Source organism: Bos grunniens, chromosome 16 (genome assembly GCF_055505025.1).
Source record: "Bos grunniens cultivar Pamir isolate PY7600 chromosome 16, Bosgru_T2T1.0, whole genome shotgun sequence".
NCBI lineage: Eukaryota > Metazoa > Chordata > Mammalia > Artiodactyla > Bovidae > Bos > Bos grunniens.
Genome location: NC_141180.1, coordinates 54,647,492 through 54,666,961, shown reverse-complemented (window position 1 = coordinate 54,666,961; position 19,470 = coordinate 54,647,492). Strand labels below are relative to the sequence as shown.

At 38.6% G+C, this 19,470-nt stretch overlaps 1 protein-coding gene across 16 annotated transcripts in view; it reads left to right on the top strand.

Annotated features, from left to right (window-relative positions):
* Window positions 1-19,470, top strand: part of DISP1 (dispatched RND transporter family member 1) — a 224,916-nt gene that overhangs the window by 138,985 nt on the left and 66,461 nt on the right. For 2 of the 16 annotated variants that reach the window (XM_086345226.1, XM_086345222.1), the window contains exon 2: window positions 6,495-6,749. The exons of 8 other annotated variants lie outside the window; for them this stretch is intronic. Coding sequence is in view for 1 of the 8 variants with exons in the window: in XM_086345217.1 (XP_086201343.1) it covers window positions 18,220-18,244 (25 nt within the window). In the remaining 7 variants the exon portion in view is untranslated. Of the gene's footprint in view, window positions 1-2,596; window positions 2,721-6,494; window positions 6,750-9,658; window positions 10,124-18,132; window positions 18,245-18,970; window positions 19,261-19,470 lie in introns of those variants that run through there. 6 more of the 16 variants (XM_086345228.1, XM_086345224.1, XM_086345223.1 and 3 more) reach the window with 5 other exon arrangements.

Sequence of the window (19,470 nt, the reverse complement as noted above, 5' to 3'; positions counted from 1 at the left end):
ATAAATCAGCAGGAAAAATAGGATTTTGTGTACTGAGTTTTACTTTGCAGACTACATTCCAAAGGTACATTTATTCTGTTTAATAAATGATAGTGGTAATAGTAACACATTGTAAAAACAAATTAAAAAAATCACTTCTTCAGTAAGTATCTGTCAAGTACTTGCTAGCTACTAGATCTTCCTGAAGTATGTAAAAATTATAATAATAGAGCTTGTGCTGCTATGTGTAGGTAAAGAGGGTAAGAGAGGGATACAAATGACCATGAGAAAAAGTTAACACGTGTTGAGTGCCATAAGAGCGCTCTCAGGGTCATGTAACTTAGAAGAGGATGAAAGAATTCCTGTCTTAGGCAAGCACAGAAGGCTTCATGGAAGATATGTTATTTGTCATGTGTTGTAAAGAATGGATGGGATGGTGGAAGTTGGAAGTGTGAACAAAAAGCACTGCAAACAGAAGGAAGAGCATAAGCACTGAGCGGTTGTGTGCCACTTTCTTTGGACTAAAGCACATTCTGTCTGACAAGGGCACTGAATAGGAAGGGCAAGGACCCAGATATTGGAGGGTCTTGCATGCCAGCTAAGTAACATGTTTGAACTTTCCTTAGTGCATGCAGGAGCCATTAGTGTTTTCTGTACTGAGGAGCATCTTGATCAGATCTATCTGTTACGGTGAGAAATCTAAAAGTTTTGTGTTGCTTAGATTGGAATTTTAGGGTACCATAGATTAGATCACGTCTGGTAAGCTGTTGCAGGTTTCTCTAGTGGCTCAGTGGTAAAGAATCCACCTGCGGTGTAGGAGATGAGGTTTCGGTCCCTGATCCAGGAAGATTCCCTGGAAAAGAAGATGGCAGCCCACTCCAGTATTCTTGCCTGGGAAATCCCATGGACAGAGGAGCTTGGCGGGCTACAGTCCACGGGGTCACAAAGAGTTGGACATGACTGAGTGCCTAAACAAGTAGGCTGTTGCAATAATTCCAGGGCACAGTACATAGAAGGTAGGAGAGGAAACGGAGAGGAAAGGAGGGTTTATGTGACAATGGCTATCTTGAGAACAAATAAATAAGGGTAGATAGTGGTATAAAGGTCAAAGGTACAGGTCAGGTGTTCAATGAATAAATATTTAAGTTAAAATTTGGGGCTTAAGTGACTGAGTAAATAGAAATAGGAAAATCAAGAAGCTGTTTGAAGATGATAAGATAATTTGTAGTGGACATTACTGAGTTTGAACTGTCGACAGGACATATATATTGAAATGTCCTTAGATAGCAAACATTGCAAAAATGGAACTTAGAAAAGAAGTTGAATGGGATGACATAGGCAGGAAGCATAGAACAGAAAGGACAAGTGACAGAAGGCTTGGACAGTGCCTAAGAATTAAAATAAGAGAGTTCAGAGGATCTGCTAAGAAAATGGAATAGATGTTAAAGAAGTCATGAGTGTTAGAATGGTGGAAACTGAGCAAGGAGAAAAGGAGATTGCCAGCGGGGTTGGGAAATGAAGACACGTAAAGAAAATGAGTATTGAGAAAGGAATTTTGTTTCTGAAGAAACAGTTCTACTAGATGGTGAGTAAGATTGTTAGGGGCTTCCCTAGTGGCTCAGACGGTAAAGAATCTGTCTGCAGTGCAGCAGATGCAAGAGACATGGTTCCATCCCTGGGTCGGGAAGATCCCCTGGAGAAGGGAATGGCAACCCACTCGAGTATTCTTGCCTAGAGAATTACATGGACAGAGGAGCCTGGTGGGCTACAGTCCATGGGGTCGCAAAGAGTCAGACCCTGCTAAGCGATTTTCACTTGGGCTTCCCAGGTGGTTTAGTGGAGAAAAGAATCAGCTGCAATGCAGGCGACCTGGGTTTGATCCCTGGAGGAGGGCGTGGCAACCCACTCCAGTATTCTGGAGAATCCCAGGACAGAGGAGCCTGGTGGGCTGCAGTCCATGGGGTCACAAAGAGTCAGACACAGCTGAAGTGACTGAGCATGCACTCACGCAAGATTGTTAGAAGTTAAGGAATGAGAGGAAGTGAGGCTTTGAGTATTGCCTGGCAGTGAAAGGAAAAGAAGAGAGAGACCTGAACACCAGCAGGCCAAGACAAGGAATGACTTGGTTAGGCTGTGGGAAAAACTAAATATTTTTTTTCTAAGGAAATAAAGAAGTTTCTGAGGGAAAAAAAAAAAGTTGTAGATGGACTTGGGGAGGAAGGGTGAGACAGGTTAAAGAAACATAGCAATCTGGAGCATGTGGATCTAGAGGAGAGCTGTTCAGTGAGCCTTCACAGTGATGGGCATCTTCTCTCTCTGCTCTGTCCAGTGCAAAAGCCATGAGCTGCGTGCAGCCCTGAGCACGTGAAAATGTGGCAAGTGCACTCGAAGCATGAACATTTTAATTGCATTTGATTTTAATTACTTTAAATATAAGTAGCACATGTGGCTACTGGCTACCACATTGGGTAGCACAGACCTAGTATGTAAGTAGTTAATTTAGGAAAGAGGCATGGACATTGTGAGAGATAAGGGATGAGTTCCAGAAGAAGTGTGAGGTAGAGATGATTATACTTTCAGGCACTCATGGTACTTTCTTTTTCATAAAATAGATAGCATTTTTCACGGAGGACGTTAAGATAGGGAGCATGGGAAAGATTTCCAGCAGTCCCTGTGGGGATTTCAGTGAAGAATCTGTGATAGATGAGATGAATCTCAGCAGCTCAGGGAAACCTCCAGAGGTGAGTCTGCATTTGGTTTAGGTCTCCACCTTCCTGTCTAATGACTTTTTTCAGTAGCATTCCCAAACCTGGAAGGAAGAAAAGATAGTGGGAAAGCAAGTTGAGGGGAGACCTTCGAAGGGCCAGCACAGTAGAAGGCTTGTAAAGTAAATAAATGCTGACCATAAAATCTGAATCAAGGAAGTGCAAAGCAAGGGAAACTAAAACAGGCCTTGGTAAGGACTCGAGGGCTGGAGTGAAGAGCGAAAGAAGGGTGAAGAGGTTCACCCTCAGGTTCCTTAGAGGGGTCATCACATTTTCATTTGTAAGCATTGTAGTTTTTGAAGATAGTGTTTTCAACAGGAAATAAGATGTGAAAAGAAGGTGTAAGATATTTAAATGTGAATTATCAGGTGAGAGGAATATGTAAGACTGATGTACATATTTCCATCTTGATGGAAAGGAATTTTAGCATCACGGTTATTTTGTTTCTGCTCCAATTTGCTTACTTTATGGTCTTTACTCCAAACTCACTGATTCAACTTTGACGGTATAGGTTTTTTTCTTAATCCAAATTTGAATAGTAAAACTGTGGTTCATTTTATCCATTTGAGTGATATGCAAATTCATAAAAACTGAATTCATAGTCGGGAGGGACCTGTGAGATTATTTCATCTAAGGTATGAAAGTGAACATGTTGGTTGCTCAGTCATGCCCGACTCTTTGCGACCCCATGGACTGTTGCCCACCAGGCTCCTCTGTCCATAGATTTTCTCCAGGCAAAAATACTGGAGTGGGTTGCTTTCCCTTCTCCAGGGGGTCTTCCCGACCCAAGGATCGAACCTAAGTCTCCTGCATTGCAGGCAGGTTCTTTACCTTCTAAGCCACTGGGGAAGCCCCCATTGACTTTATAAATAGGAGGTCCTAAGCTCTGGATCAGGTGACTAGTTCATGGGTACAGAGCTGGTGAGTGGCAGAGCTGTCGGTGTACCTCAGGACCCCACTGAGTTCCCAGTTCTGACTCTGACTTGAGCAGCATAATGTTCCGGGCTGAAGTCTTTCGTGTACCCAACAGTCTGTACTCTAAAAACACTAAAACACAAGGTGGGATGCTATCTGAAGAACTTTCTTGTCATTACTTTTCTGAACTTGTACTTTCCAGTTACAAAGCTATTGACCTGACCATACTGAAATAGAAACCTGGCTGAAGCAGAACGCTACCATCTACCTTAGATCACAGTTTATTCACAGCCAGCTATTTTGAAGTTTAACACACACACAAAGATTAATAGGTGGGACTTTTAAATGTCAATAAATATAACAACATCTGGAATCACATTTTGGACTGAGTTCAGATGTGAAAGAGTTTGTTACCCAGTGGGTGTTTTTTTTTTTCACTTTTTAAAAAGTACCACCTGTTGTGCCTCTCTGGCCAGTTCTTGTCTCTCTGTCCCTCTCCTGTGCTGTTCTATCTTCCTAGTAATGAAGAAAGATACCTAAGTAATGTGATCTGAGAAAAACTAGGATTTTGTTTTCAGAAAACATCAGAGCTTTGTAAGGTTACTAGTGTTTTCTTTTTCATTCTAATATGTTGAGAAACATACAAACCGATTGGAAATAATCCTGATTATTATTTATAAAATAATGGATTTCACATGACAATATAAGAAGTGTACTTTAAATTGTAACTGTATTTTAATGTAGACCCATTTTAAAAAATTAACTTTCACTGAAGTATAGTTGCTTTACAGTGTTCAGCTAGTTTCTACTGTACAGCAAGGTGAATCAGCTATACATTTACATAGATCCCCTCTTTTTTTGGGTTTCCTTCAACACAGACCCATTTTTTAAAAAACTTTTTACTTTGAATTGGGGTATAGCCAGGTAACAATGCTGTAATAGTTTCAGGTGAACAGCAAAGAGACCCAGCCATACATATACCAAATCCATAATGCCCCAAAGTCCTCTCCATCCAAGCTGGCACATAGCATTGAGCAGAGTTCTTGTGCTACACAGTAGGTCCTTGTTGGTTATCCATTTTAAATACAGCAGTGTGTATATGTCTATCCCAAACTCCCTAACTACCCCTGACAACCATAAGTTCACTCTCTAAGACTGTGAATCTGTTTCTGTTTCGTAAGCGTATTTGCATCATTTCTTTTAAAATTCACATATAAGGGATGTCATACAATAGAACATAGACCATTGTAAAATAAAGTGATTAAATGTACAAATCAGTGCCTTTGGTAAAAGCAGAAATAAGAGTTTACATATTTATGCGTTGGGAGTTCAAGTCTTTGGTTTCTGTGACACCTTAACTAAGTTCAGAGGTTTCCTGGAGTAATTTATGGGATCCACACTCTAGAACCTTTGTTTACATCTCTTGGAACGATGAGCATAGTGAAATGGGGTTAGCTTTTTTACTAAACTAAACCAAAGTACTATTCAGATGACCAAAGAATGATTAAATACCTTCATTTTCAATTTTTAATTAGAGGATAATTGCTTTACAATGTTGTGTTGGTTTCTGCCATACAACACTGCGAATCAGCCATAAGTATACATATACTCCTTCCCTCTTGGACCTCCCTCCCATCGCCCAACCCCGTGCTGCCCCTCTAGGCTGTCACAGAGCACGCGGCTGAGCTCCTTGTGTTGCACAGCAGCTGCGCACTAGCTATCTGTTGTACACAAGGTAATGTGTATATCTCAGTGATACTCTCTCGGTTTGTCCCACCCTCTCCTTGCCCAGCTGTGTCCACAAGTCTGGTCTTTATGTCTGCATCTCTGTTTCTGCCCTACAAGTAGGCTCATCAGTATCACTTTTCTAGATTCCATATTTATGCATTATATACAATATTTGTTTTTTCTTGTTCTGATTTACTTCACTCTATAACAGGCTGTGAGTTCATCAACCTCACTAGAACTTACTCAAATTCATTCCTTTTTGTGGCTGAGTAATATTCTTTTGTATATATGTACCACAGTTTCTTTACCCATTTATCTGTCAGTGGACATCTAGGTTGCTTCCATGCCCTAGCTATTATCAATAGTGCTGCAATCAATATTGGGGTACATGTTATGGTTTTCTCAGGGTATATGCCCAGTAGTGGGATTGCTGAGTCATATGGTAGTTTTATTCCTAGTCTTTAAAGAAATCTCCATGGTGGCTGTATCAATTTACATTCCTACCAACAGTGCAAGAGGGTTCCCTTTTTTCCATATCCTCTCTGGCATTTATTGTTTGTAGATGTTTTTATGATGGCTGTTCTGACCAGTGTGAGGTGATACCTCATTGTAGTTTTGATTTGGATTTTAATTCTTTAATTCTCTGGGGTAGATTTTTAGGTGTTAACAGCCTTTGCAATACATAAGGCATGAAGTCAGCATACCATAAGTTTGCAAGGACTGACTCTTTCAATATATTTACTTCATTAAATATTTCTTATCCCTCCCTCCCTCTCTTTCTTCCCCAAGATTGGCTCTTTTTAAGGGAAATTTAGAAGATACAGAGGTGAAAGTTACCTTTCCTGCCCTCCAGAAGCTTATACGTTGTCTTTAACACACTGGTTTTCAAAATGTGGGTTTCATACCAGCAGAGTCAGCATCACCTGTGGTCTTTCAGAAAAGCAAATTCTCAGGCCCCATCCCAGATCCTCAGAATCAGAATCTTTGGGAATGAGCTGTAGCCCTCTGCCTTCTCCCAAACTTTCTAGAAGATTCTGGTGCACACTCAGGTTTGAGAACCACTAGTCTAATGACTAGAATTTTATACCTTTCTTATTTTTCTATCAGGAACTTCCCAGGTGGCACTAGTGGTAAAGAACTCGCCAATCAATGCAGGAGACATAAGAAATGTGGGTTCGATCCCTGGGTCAGGAAGATCCCCTGGAGGAGGAAATGGCAACCCATTCCAGAATTCTTGCCTGGAGAATCTCATCAACAGAGGAGCCTGGTGGGCTGCAGTCCATGGGGTCACAAAGACCCCATGGGGGTCATGGGGTCATGACTGAAACAACTTAGCATGTACACAAGCATTTTTGTATCAAGGTAAAATCCACATATCATAAAATTCACTATTTTAAAGTGTACAATTCAGTGAGTTTTAGTGTATTTACAAAGTTACGAAACCATCAGCACTGCCTAATTCTAGAACATTTCTATCACCCCGAAAGAAACTCAATACCTGTTAGCAGTCACTCCCTCTGTCCTCTGTCTCTGCCCCCCAGCCCCTGGCAACCACTAATCTATAGGTACATTTTATCTCTATGGATTTGACTGTTCTGGAGATTTCATGTAAATGGAGTCATATGATATGTGACCTTTTGTGTGTGGCTTTCACTTTGCATAGTGTTTGCAAGGTTCACCCAGGTTGTAATATGTATCAGTGCTTTTATTCCTCCTTATGGCTAATAGTATTCCATTGTATACATGCACTACATTTTGTTCATCCATGGAGCACCTGATGGACATTTGAATTGAGCTGATGCCTTAGTTGTTGTGAATAATGCTACTGTGAACATTAGTTATGAGTTCTTTCATGAACATAACTTTTCAGTTCTCCTGGGTATATACAGTTGATTCACCTTATTTGTGGTAGTTATATTCTTTAAAGTCTCTGCAAACACTGCATTAATGCATACTAAGTCACTTCTCTGCAGGTAAAAACAGGCTTAGGTTCCTTCAAGCCTCTGGTCACATTTGTGACATCCAATCAGTACATGCCCTTGTTTTGTGTTTCTGTTTAAAGATATCTTACCAAATATATGGGGCTTCCTCAGTGGTGCAGTTGATAAAGAATCTGCCTGACAATGCAGGAGACACAAGAGACATGGGTTCGATCCTTGGGTCAGGAGGATCCCCTAGGGCAGAAAATGGCAACCCACTCCAGTGTTTCTTGCCTGGAAAATTCCATGGCAGAGGAGCCTGGTGGGCAACAGTCTGTGGGGTTGCAAAGAGTTGAACATAACTGAGCATGTGTCTAATATCTATTGTTGACTCATTAACACTGAGCTCATATCCAGCAGCACTATAACTCACTCCTAAATAAAGCTTTTTGAGCACATGTATTTTCTCTATAAGGCACATCACAGCCTTCTTGAGCTTTGAAACTCCAGACAGCACTGTACATGACACTTCAGGACCATTTTAAACAGTGAAATTGCCAACAAAAGGCATGAAAATTTGAAAAACGTGGCACCAGAATAGACTGCAAAAGGAACACTTGTTTTCAGTGTGAGAGCTGAAACGAGAAGGCAGTGTGTCACCTTGCTGAACCTCGCCTGGGACTTGAGTGCTGCTGCTGCTGCTGCTGCTAAGTCGCTTCAGTTGTGTCTGATTCTGTGTGACCCCATGGATGGCAGCCCACCAGGCTCCCCCGTCCCTGGGATTCTCCAGACAAGAGCACTGGAGTGGGTTGCCATTTCCTTCTCCAATGCATGAAAGTGAAAAGTGAAAGGGAGGTCGCTCAGTCGTGTCTGTTAGAGGACTCAAATTTCCCCCTATTCTGTGTGTGATCACATTGAAGGACTAAGAAACACCATGAAGATTATTTGGGGATTACAAACAAATTTTAGCATGTAGGCATATTTGCAAATATGGAATCCACAAATAATAAGGATCAACTCTACCTGGGAGTGAAATTGCTGTGTCATATGGTAACTCTATGTTTATTTTTTGAGAAACTGCTGGACTGTTTTCCATAGTGGCTGTAAATACTGTTTTACATTCCCACCAATGTTGTATGACACTCCAGTTTTTCCTTGCCAACTCTTCTTCTCTCCCTCCTTCCCTTCTCCCTTCCTTCCTTTCCTCTCCCCTTCCTTCCTTCCCACTCTTCTTCCTTCCCTCCCTTCCTTTCTTCCCTCCCTCCCTTATTCCTTCCTCGCTTTTTTTGACCATAGCTATCTTGTGGTAAGTCACTTTGTGTCCAACTCTTTGCGACTCAGCTTCCTCTATCCTTGAGATTCTCCAGGCAAGGATACTGAAGTAGGTTGCCGTGCCCTCCGCCAGGGGATCTTCCTGATCCAGGGATCAAACCTGAGTCTCCTGTGGTTCCTCCGTTGCATGCAGATTCTTTACCTCTGAGCCACCAGGGAAGCCCTGGTATCCTTGTGGCTGTCAAGTGGTCTCTCATTGTGGTTTTAATTTGCATTTCCTTAATAACTAGTGATGCTGAGCATCCTTTTATGTGCATAGAAAAGTCTCTATTCTAAAACTTTGCCTGTTTTTAAATTAGATTATTTGTCTTTTTATTGTTGAGTTGTAAGTTTTATATATTATAATTACTAGCCCCGTAGATATGCGGTTTGCAAATATTTTCTCCCATTCAAAAGCTTTTTTTCACTTTCTTGATAATGTTCTTCAATATATAAAAGTTTATTATTTTCATGAAGCCCAATTTCATCTATTTTTTCCTTTGACTGCTTGTATCACCTTCCCTAACTTTGAAATTGCTATCAATACAGCCCGTTGTAAGAGTTGTTTACACATTTTTATTAAAGTCATAAAAAGTTAGATTTCATGGATTCAGTAAATTATCACTTATTTGCCAGTAGCTGTCATAGGTAATTTTAAAGCATTTATTTGAAGGTATTTGTAAGCTTTTTATGTTGTGACTGTGGAATTTTAAATACTGGCATCAATAGGACCACAAATTTATAAAAAGCAGTGTCAAATTCATTTAACTGTTTTTGTTAAGGACAATTGAAGAGGAAACACTTAAAACTGCTTTAAATAATACTTTCTTTTTTAATAAAGAAGGCTGCCTCTTTGAAAAACTATGAACTTTCTGCCTTAAAAGCAGAGTCTCAAGAGCCATTTGTGAAAGAACACAAGAATCCCCGGAACTTGGAAATAAACACGATTGGTGTTTATTTGTGTTAGTTTAAATGCAGTAGCCCTATGTGTCAGAAAACTGAATCTGCAACACTTAAGTTAGGCTAAGCAAGCAAATAATGTCAGCTAACATGGCTTTAATCTACTAAGTAACTTTAAGTCCAAAAGATCAAAGGAAGTTATAACTAAAAACAGTCCTTCGTGCAATTTCCCTGTAGAAGCAGGAAAAGGCTAGAAATTACATGTCAGCTTCATATCCTGGCTTGCTGACCTTGTGCTCAGATCAAGCCCCTCTGTATGCCAGCTGTTACCATTACGGAGACCTTGCCCCCAGGGGTTAAGTAGGAGAAAACCTCTCCTGTCCTATAGGAGAGCAAACTCGGAAAGTTCCAGCCCCTAACACGCCTAATTCAAAGCAATCTGCGTGTGCTTGTCATTGGGTCTGTCCTGCCGCTCCGAGGAGCTGCTCCTGCGACTCTGTGGTCGCCCTCTGCTGTGCCGTGTTCCTGCGGCCACTGTCGGCTGTTGCTACTGCAGTCACTTGCAGACCAAACCGAACCAGGAACGCTGCTTCTCTTAACAGAAAGGTAATACATTTATTCATGCTTCTGTGAATGTATTTGGGGAGAATTTCTTTTAAAGCTGAACTTTGCTGTGTGCTTCTCAGGTTGAATTTAGAATTCTAGCTCACAGTTTTCTTTCAGTGTAAGCTTTGAACGGCATCTGAATGCATTAAAATCCCTCATGAAGTGTTTTGAATGTTAGTCTAGCACAGTATGGTAAGGTAAGCTGTTTCTTAAGGTTTATTCTAATGTGCTTTCTTTACGAAGTTGGGAAGAAACCTCAGATGTCAAGTTGTTCAGCTGTTTCATGCTTTGAGGTTCTTTTTTAATCACTTTCTAATCAGAAAAGTCAGAAAATAAATGCTTCTCTCATTGCCAGTTGGTCAAAAAATAGATGTAGAATTGTAGGAAGTGCCTTAATCACTTTTTGTGAATTAAATGTTGTAGGAAAATAGTAAAATATTAGCATCTTCCAGCTTTTAAAAAGAGAAGTTGGGAGCTAAGCTTGGGAGCCAAGCTTCCATACCAAGTTTAATTTTTATCAATGTTCGTTTTAAACACAGAGCTTGCTCTACACTCTCAAGTTGTTTTTGAGATGATAAAATGTTTCATGTATTATGTTCATTTTAATGGTGGCAATAATAGCTACGTTATAATTGGATTTATTACCCATCATAGAAAGCAGAATGTATTTGCCATGTTTACTTTTGCTTAAAATTAAAGTGGATGATTTATATGTGACTGGTAGAAAATTTCAAACTAGAGTAACTTGTGAAATATTTTTATGTTTTGTAGCGAAATGTGAAAATTTTCTAAACCAAGTGGGTAAAATATTTGCAGAAACTGGAGTATATCATGCAAATCATTGACAGAACATAAATGATTTTTTCAGGGATAATGTAAAAAATGGGCAGCATACTTTACAGTTTGCTAAAATTTTCTGTAATAGGTATTCCTGTTGAAAGGGAAAGAATGAATATGTCCTGTTTATAAATACTATTATCTTTATCTTAGATAATAGTATTTATACTTAAGAAAACTCCAGTTCCCTTTGATGGCTGGGAAGTCACTAAACTATGTAAATAAACTCTAGAATGTTCCACTGGTAGACAGTGGCTTTACCACTTCCCATGGTTTTAATGTCTGCTGACACATTTCTACTTTTTAAAGTGTTAAACAGTCTTGGCATTATTTTTAAAATATTAAAAAAAATTATTGTACTTTAAAAATTACATCTCTTGATAAACTATCTTATGCTTTCATTGCCAAATCTTGAATATTTTATTGGTTGATTATACTTCATTTTGTTTTAGTATACAAAGATAAGGCAGAGTATTTTTTATGTGTCTTCCATGTTTCATATAGCTTGCATCTTAGACATGGATTATAGAAGTATGAGCATGAGCTGTTTGCATTGATTATGAAAAGTGTGTAATGCTTAAGAGTCTGAAATGATTGACCTACAAAGCAATGTAGTAAAATACATGTTAACCTTTCCTCAGTCCAGGAAATGATATGTATTATAAAATGGATTCGTCCAAAGTTTTAGTCTCGTTCCAGTTGTCTTTTCACTGTGTCTTAAACCACTCAACCCCTTTTTGGTAACGGGGGATCTGCCTTTCAGTGTTTGCCGTGAGTCAGTTCTTTGCCTTTCATTCTGACTACTTTGATTTCTGGGACTGGATCAGAGCCACCCTCAGCAGTACAACCCTTACAGCTCAGTATGGGTAATGGAAGCCTTGACACACTGACTATATGAAGATTTCCGATTTTTCAAAAATTGCAGGTCCTTATCACACTAACACGGGAAAGAAAACTGAATGTTGAGGATCAAGACAAATGAACTGCTTAATCTCTCAGTCTTTTGGAAAAATATAAAGCAAAAGAACTAAATATATGAATAAAGCAAGACTGGAGAACAGGGTGGCCTTTTGTTCTCTCTCCCTTAATTTCTGTTCTTTTATCATTTTAATCACTATTCAACAGGCTCACTTATTTCAGGCTTACATATTAGATTCCAAAAACACTATTCACAGGGAACATGGTAGGTACTTATTATATGCTTGCTAAATAAGGACACTCACCTATTGAACTGAAAAATACAATTTAATTATCTTTGTGAGCAAATGAAATTCCCACTTGAACAATGTAAATGGAATTTCAGTTCACCTAATACATACAGGAAAGAAAACAGCAGAATTCACAAGCATTTATAATGGTAATTTAAGTAAGGAATAGAAAAAGATTTATAAAAGGTGTACCCAGACTCTTGCTAAGGGTTACTTTACTGATCCAATTCAAGTAAGAAAAGCAATCAAAATTTGATGTATTTCTAAGCTGAAAGTAAATCTCAGTGTCCTTTATTTAAGTAAAAAGATGTCTTCAATTGTGTCTCATACAAATACCTTGAGATATGTCTTCCAAGTTGCTCAGTAGACTAAAGGATACCCCTGAGACTTGATTTGCTGAACTCTGCAGGGAAGAACCCATTTGGGGAGCTGCTTGAGGAAATTTGATTTGCTACTTCTCAAACTCACGGAACAGCAGGGAGCGGAGCCTGGTGTCAGATGCTTAGCATTGGTGGGAAAAGCTTAGATAATTCTTAAGTGTAGGATGAAGAAACAACAGGTTACCATTTAAATCAAACAACTTTCAAGCGCTTAATGGTGATTGATCTTAGGTTTTGGCTTTATGAAAGACGTTTTAAAAATTCCTTCACATTCTTTTGCTTCACAGTATGTGGATGTAGAATTTTTGTATTTTGATTTATCCCTGTGATGGTGTTTTCCTTTGAGCTGCTAAATTTTGAGGTTTTGAGATGTGCAAAATATTAAACATTCATGGTGTCTTTAGACTTGATTGTGTGATCTCTGTTCAACAACGTGAGTCAAGCTCAGTCATATGATTCTGTTTCTACTGGGGAAGAGCTGTAGTGATACAGACAGATTGCTCAATGCTTTGTGATTTTAGTTAGAGCAAAATAATTTCAGGTGAAATCTTATGACTTAAAGATAGATCTATCACATCTTGGGGGTTCTGTTTATTACCAAAGCATCTTGTGATTAATTGGGTTTTTTTTGTTGTTAGTGGGATACCAGGCTAGATTAGTAGGTCTGGTGTCTGGAGGCTGTCTGACTCTAGAATTGGAACGTTTAAAATGCAGTCAGAAGGCTTTTTCTTTCTTTTTCCTTTCCTTTTCCTTCCTTCCTCCCCTCTCTTTTTTTTCCTTCTTGCTTTCTTCCTTCATTCTTTCTCTCCCTTTCTTTCCTTCTCTTTTTGGTACAAAGCTTTAGGGAGCATGCTCTTTTAATAGAGAGGGTTGGGACTTCACATTGGAGATTGACCAGGTGTTGGGGAGATATTTTTTTCTTGAGGGTTAAATAAACTTGTTAGTCAAATTGGCTATATTCTAAACTCTATTCAGATGATCATAAGTATGGGCTTGGCCAGAGTTCATTCAGGTTTTTGCATAACATCTTATGACCAACCCAGTAATTGAGACCATGTGACAAGTTGTTTTGTATTTCCACAACATTGTTCCACATGAATTTCACACTGTTGCCTCTCAAACTAATGTGTTATTGAGGATTTCTCTTCCTGGCATCCTTGTCCCCACCCTTATAACCTCAAGGGTAACCCAAAAAGAAGTAAAACTAATCCAAATACTATAATACATTCTAACATGAAGTACCAGGTCCAAATGTTTTAGAATATACAATAACAGTCTGCATTTCAAGCAATATTTTCTGAAACAGTGTTGAATATTTTGAGAGTTAGTTGCTTGCACTTATAAATTAATCAGCATTAATTAAATAAAGTATAAATCAGTAGTTCTCAATCCTAGCTGCACATTAGAATTATCTGGGGAGTATTTAAATAATGCTAATGCCCATACCCCATTATAATATGAATTAAATCATAACCTCTGGGACCAGAGCCCTGTGTCTGTAATTGTTTCGTATTACCGAAGTGACTCTAGTATGTAGAAGGAGTTGAAACCACTGTAATAGACTTGTAACTTTGTGAATATTTGTTATATTGATTATGTTCCCTTCAAGACTTGCAGCAGAGTCCAAATGAATGTCTCAGCTGGTTCTTGAGTTAGATAACAACTTTTTAGGGGGCTTTCTAGAATTTTTTTGAAAGACCAGAGATTGATATTTTTTTTTTAAATTGAAGTATAGTTGATTTACAGTGTCGTGCCAATCTCTGCTGTACAGCAAAGTGCCTCAGGTATACATATATATACTTTCTTGTTTTAAATGTTCTTTTCCATTATGGTTTATCACAGGATATCCAGTATGGTTCCCTATACTGTACAGTTGGACCTTGTTTATCCATTCTAAATGTGGTAGTTTGCATCTACCAACCCCAGACTCCTTCAACATATCTGATTATAGAAACTTCTCTAGCTTTATTTTGCATATTTTTAGTTATGCAAATGAACATACAGTCTTCAGATTTAGGGTTAAATTGTTGCAGCATAACAGAATTGAAACTCATCTGAAATAGGAATCTGAAAACAAAAGAATACTTTCTCTTTTTTAAGAGCATTGATGCTTATGGATATAATATTTTTTAAGTGTGGGGAGAAGTGGTGAGTATTTTGTGGAATGATGATTTTGGTGGATGAACCTGGAAAGGAGAGCTCTAAAAACTGCTTTAATAGCTACAGTATAGTGATAGGGCTCTTGAAATGTATTTTTAGATAGAGAAGTGTTTATATTGGAAAGAGAATGTTCTCGACAATCATTTATCCCAGACTATAAAAGATAAACTTTCTTATACCCACATTTCTCTTCTCACATAGACCTGCTACCAAAGGTACATCAAATATAAAACATGAGAAAAATGAGAGTAATGTTTCTACAGCAATAAAACTCCTATCACTCAGTCCTATAATATGAAGCTCAGCTAACTCATATCTAGCAATAAGACTGTTTTCCAAATTCAGGGTCTTCAGATTTGCTATGGCACTATAATATCTTCCTAACATTGTTTAACTCTTATCTGTCAATACAGTTTTGTAAATCTGGGCAAGGGCAAAACTGTATCTGTTCATTTAAATTTTTCTTCTGATTCATTGAGCTGTTTGTAAATATTATGATTGTTGTTTAGTTGCCAAGTTGGGTCCAACTCTTGTGCAACCCCATGGACTGTAGCCCACCAGGCTCCTCTGTCCATGGGATTTCCTGGGCAAGAATACTGGAGTGAGTTGCCATTTCCTTCTTCAAGGGGATCTTCCTGATCCAGGGATCGAATCTGTGTCTCCTGCATTGGCAAACAGATTCTTTACCACTGAGTCACCTGGTCAATGGACATGAATTTGAGCATACTTCAGGTGATAATAGAGGACAGAAGAGCTTGGCATGCTACAGTTCATGGGGTCACAAAGAGTCGGACACGACTTAGAGACTGAACAAAAACAGCAAGTATTATGAATGGTTTTTGTAAAAGTGAAGCATATGGCAATTTATTGGTGCCTCTATCAATATGTATCTTGTGTGTAATCCTATTTAAGAAGTTATATAAAAATGTTAGGTGTATTTCATTTTCAAAGATGTGGTTTGTTATTATAAGTTGAAACTACCTTCTTGATAATATAAAGTTAAAGGAAACAGTGAGTTTTCATTGTAAAAGAATAGTGAGTCCTTGCTTTCAGACTGCCTAGAACTCAGTTTGCTTTCTCATGGTGTGATGGAAAGCATAGTAGTACCTAATGGGTTCTTATGAAATGTTTGTTTAGTAGTATAGATTCTCAAAGGTGTAACATTGTTTCCTTGAGAAAATGGCTTCTGATTTATTGCAGTTTATGATTTACGGGAAATGATATCAATAATGCCTTATTTCTGTAGAGTTCTTTGCAACACATAAAATGCTTATAGGTGATTAAATGAAGATATTTAAAGTGCTCTTATTGAAGGAGAGTTTTACCATAGAAAGTTCATGAACTCAAAGAAAAATTTAATTTGTCTCAGAAGGGAAGAAGATTGTTTCTTTATTTAAGACTACACTTTTTAGTTCCCTAAAAGGACCTGATTCATTGATTAAAGATACAGATTTTGCTGCCAGGTAACAATTATGTTATTTTAAAATAGTCCAAATGCTACATGACAACCAAAATCAATCCATCACCTTGCTTTTTACTGTTTGCATTTTATGATACATGGGTGGATAGCACTTCTTTTAATTCAGTGAAATATGTCTTTCACACTCTTGAATGCTGAATTGTACCATTTAAAACTGTCTTGGGAAATATTGAGTTCAGAGGATATTTTTCATGTGGACCTTCAGACTGAATTTTATATCAGTATCCTTCAGTGGTCCTATAAAAGCTAGTTGAACTTGGCATTGCCCTAGAAGCATCTTGAGATTGTTAGAGAAGCGTTACTTTCAGAGACATGCTGGTCTGAGATTAAATCCCAGCATGTGATTTGGATTAGTTACACTATATTTTTGACCTTCAATTTTCTCTAAAATGGGTTTAATAAGATCTTTGTAGAGGTATTGTGAGGGAAGTGTCTGACAGAGTGAGATGCTAAAACATACACACACACACATTTGGATACCCTTTGAAGGGTAATATGTAGTTAGAGACAAAACCTGGCTGGTGTCTTTCCACCATCCAGTTTTAATAGCTCCACTCTAGAAGTTACCTCAGATATTCTTTGTCAATTTCTCTAGTGCATTTAGAGAAGCTATTTATTATCTGGCTATAGCACTAAATATTAATAGGTCATTTTGGTACCAGTGATAAGAAATGAGACCATTAAACAATTTTAGGGGACTGATTTCATATTAAAACAAGTTTGGTTCATAATGAATAGCTGCTGCTGCTGCTGCTAAGTCGCTTCAGTCATGTCCGACTCTGTGCGACCCCATAGACGGCAGCCCACCAAGCTCCCCCGTCCCTGGGATTCTCCAGGCAAGAACACTGGAGTGGGTTGCCATTTCCTTCTCCAATGCAGGAAAGTGAAAAGTGAAAGTGAAGTCGCTCAGTCTTGTCTGACTCTTCGTGACCCCATGGAGTACAGCCTACCAGGTTCCTCTGTCCATGGGATTTTCCAGGCAAGAGTACTGGAGTGGGGTGCCATCGCCTTTTCTGCATAATGAATAAAGGTACTCCCAAACTGGCTTTATACCTGATGTGGGAAAAAAAAAAAAAAGACTTCAGGTACTTTATATCTGAAGATCCAGTCTTCCTCTCTAGGAAGGAAGGATTCCTATTTTCCAGTATCTAGTACACTTGAAAGAAAAAGATTGTCACATGCAGTTACCTGGGCAAGGTGCTTCAATTCACATATATTACACTAAAAAGATTAAAATCTGATTGGTTGTTATTTCTATGCACACAACAGTTTAGGGGCCTGAAATAAGCCATAATTAAACTTGGTTATCAGTTAGAACTTCTACTATTAAAATTTGTTACTCTTCTCTGTCTTAATTAGAAAAATGGGCCTTTTGTTTCTCTGTTGTTATCTTGTCTGCTTTCATTGGGCATCATTTTGCCATTGCTTAAGCCTAATTCTCTTGAAGCCTTCCCGCCTAGTTGTGTCTTTGCCTTGCTACACAAAGTGTTTTTTCGAACTAGCAGTATGGAAGGTTGGAAGATTTTGTCGCCCCACTCCAAATGGACTATATCAGAATCTACATTTGAAAAACACCATATCAGTGTTGTATATTTTGTCTAATACAACTGTGTTATAGGGAACATCACTCTTCTTGAAAAAGCTGATTGTCTACAATATGGAATCTTGTTTTTGATACAGTCTTGCCATTTATTGTTAAGTTTGGTGTTATGAATCTAATGAAGCAAAGGGTTGTTCTGGATACATTGAGCTTATGGAATGTAGTTTAGCAGAAAGCCCTCAAACCTCAGCATCAGACTTCCGGACCCTAACCATTTGAGACTCTGTACTTCAAGTTTTTCTTTTGCAAAGTAGAGCCATAATGCGTGCCACACCTGTTTTTCTGAGGGCTATTAGGAGGATCAGCTCGAGTGAGATCATGTGTGTGAAAGTGTTTGGCAATACCAAAGAGGTGTGCCATCGTAACTGTTGACGTGGATGAAGACGTTGTTCCTTCAGGCTATCTGAGCCTCGTGTTTGTCAAGGATAGGGATGACTCCGCTGAGTGGTTACTGTGGTAATTGGAACATGTCTGTGTAGTCTCTTACGTGTAGATTTTAACTTGACAGTTTTCTGGCTATACCAGCAGTTCTGGCTTCCAATTGCAAGGAGTTACCATGAGGTTTTTGTAACCCTTTTATTAATATTAATAGTAAGATTGCATCTTTTGGGTAGGTTTTGTGTCACTAACAGACTTTAATACATGATATGTTGATGAATAACATTTCCATAATTTCCTCAGTTCCTACTATGATTATATGATAGCATTTTCAATGAGATACTACTCTTAGTCTTAGAAGCAGGGTAATTTCCTTTTATCTTACAGGTGTTAGTGTCCTGAGCCCCAAGCCAGAGTAGGATGTAATTGTTTGAACCTTCTAATATGTGAATTCTGATGACTTTTCTCTTTACATTTCAATATGATTGGAACACCTCTATATTTCTCCTCTGTTTCTCTGTTTAATGCTTATGAAACTAGTCATAGTAATTTTGGTTCACAGATAGCTTTGGTCCAACAAATAATAATTTATGTTTCCCCAAATTTGGAAGCAGTGAAATTGAAAACCATTTTCTAAAAGTTTGTATTCATCTGTTCTTTCTCCTTAGCTAGGTTTTGATTTCCTGCTTTATCCAGTTATTTGATATGTTGTGTAGGGTGTTATCGGAGAAGGCAATGGCACCCCACTCCAGTACTCTTGCCTGGAAAATCCCTTGGATGGAGGAGCCTGGTGGGCCACAGTCCATGGGATCGCTAAGAGTCGGGCAAGACTCAGCAACTTCACTTTCACTTTTCACTTTCCTGCATTGGAGAAGGCAATGGCAACCCATTCCAGTGTTCTTGCCTGGAGAATCCCAGGGATGGGGGAGCCTGGTGGGCTGCCATCTATGGGGTCACACAGAGTCGGACACGACTGAAGCGACTTAGCAGCAGCAGCAGCAGCAGTGGGGTGTTATTATAAGACAGCTGATATATACTGGAAGAGAAACAATTTAAAATGTGTCCAGTGAATAGATGACTATTAATCCTTTAAGGTAAAGTAAGTTTGTTTCTGTTCTTGCATTTTAATGATAATTATCTTCTGTTCATTATTAGTCACCATGCTAGAAACTTTCTATGTTGTTTCATTAATATTTTATTACTATGAAGATAGCACATTTATAGTAAAAGTTGCAAGCAGTACAAAAAGGAAAATATGAAAGTCTTCTCTACACTTCCCAGTGCAACTGGGCAGTGTAGTGGGC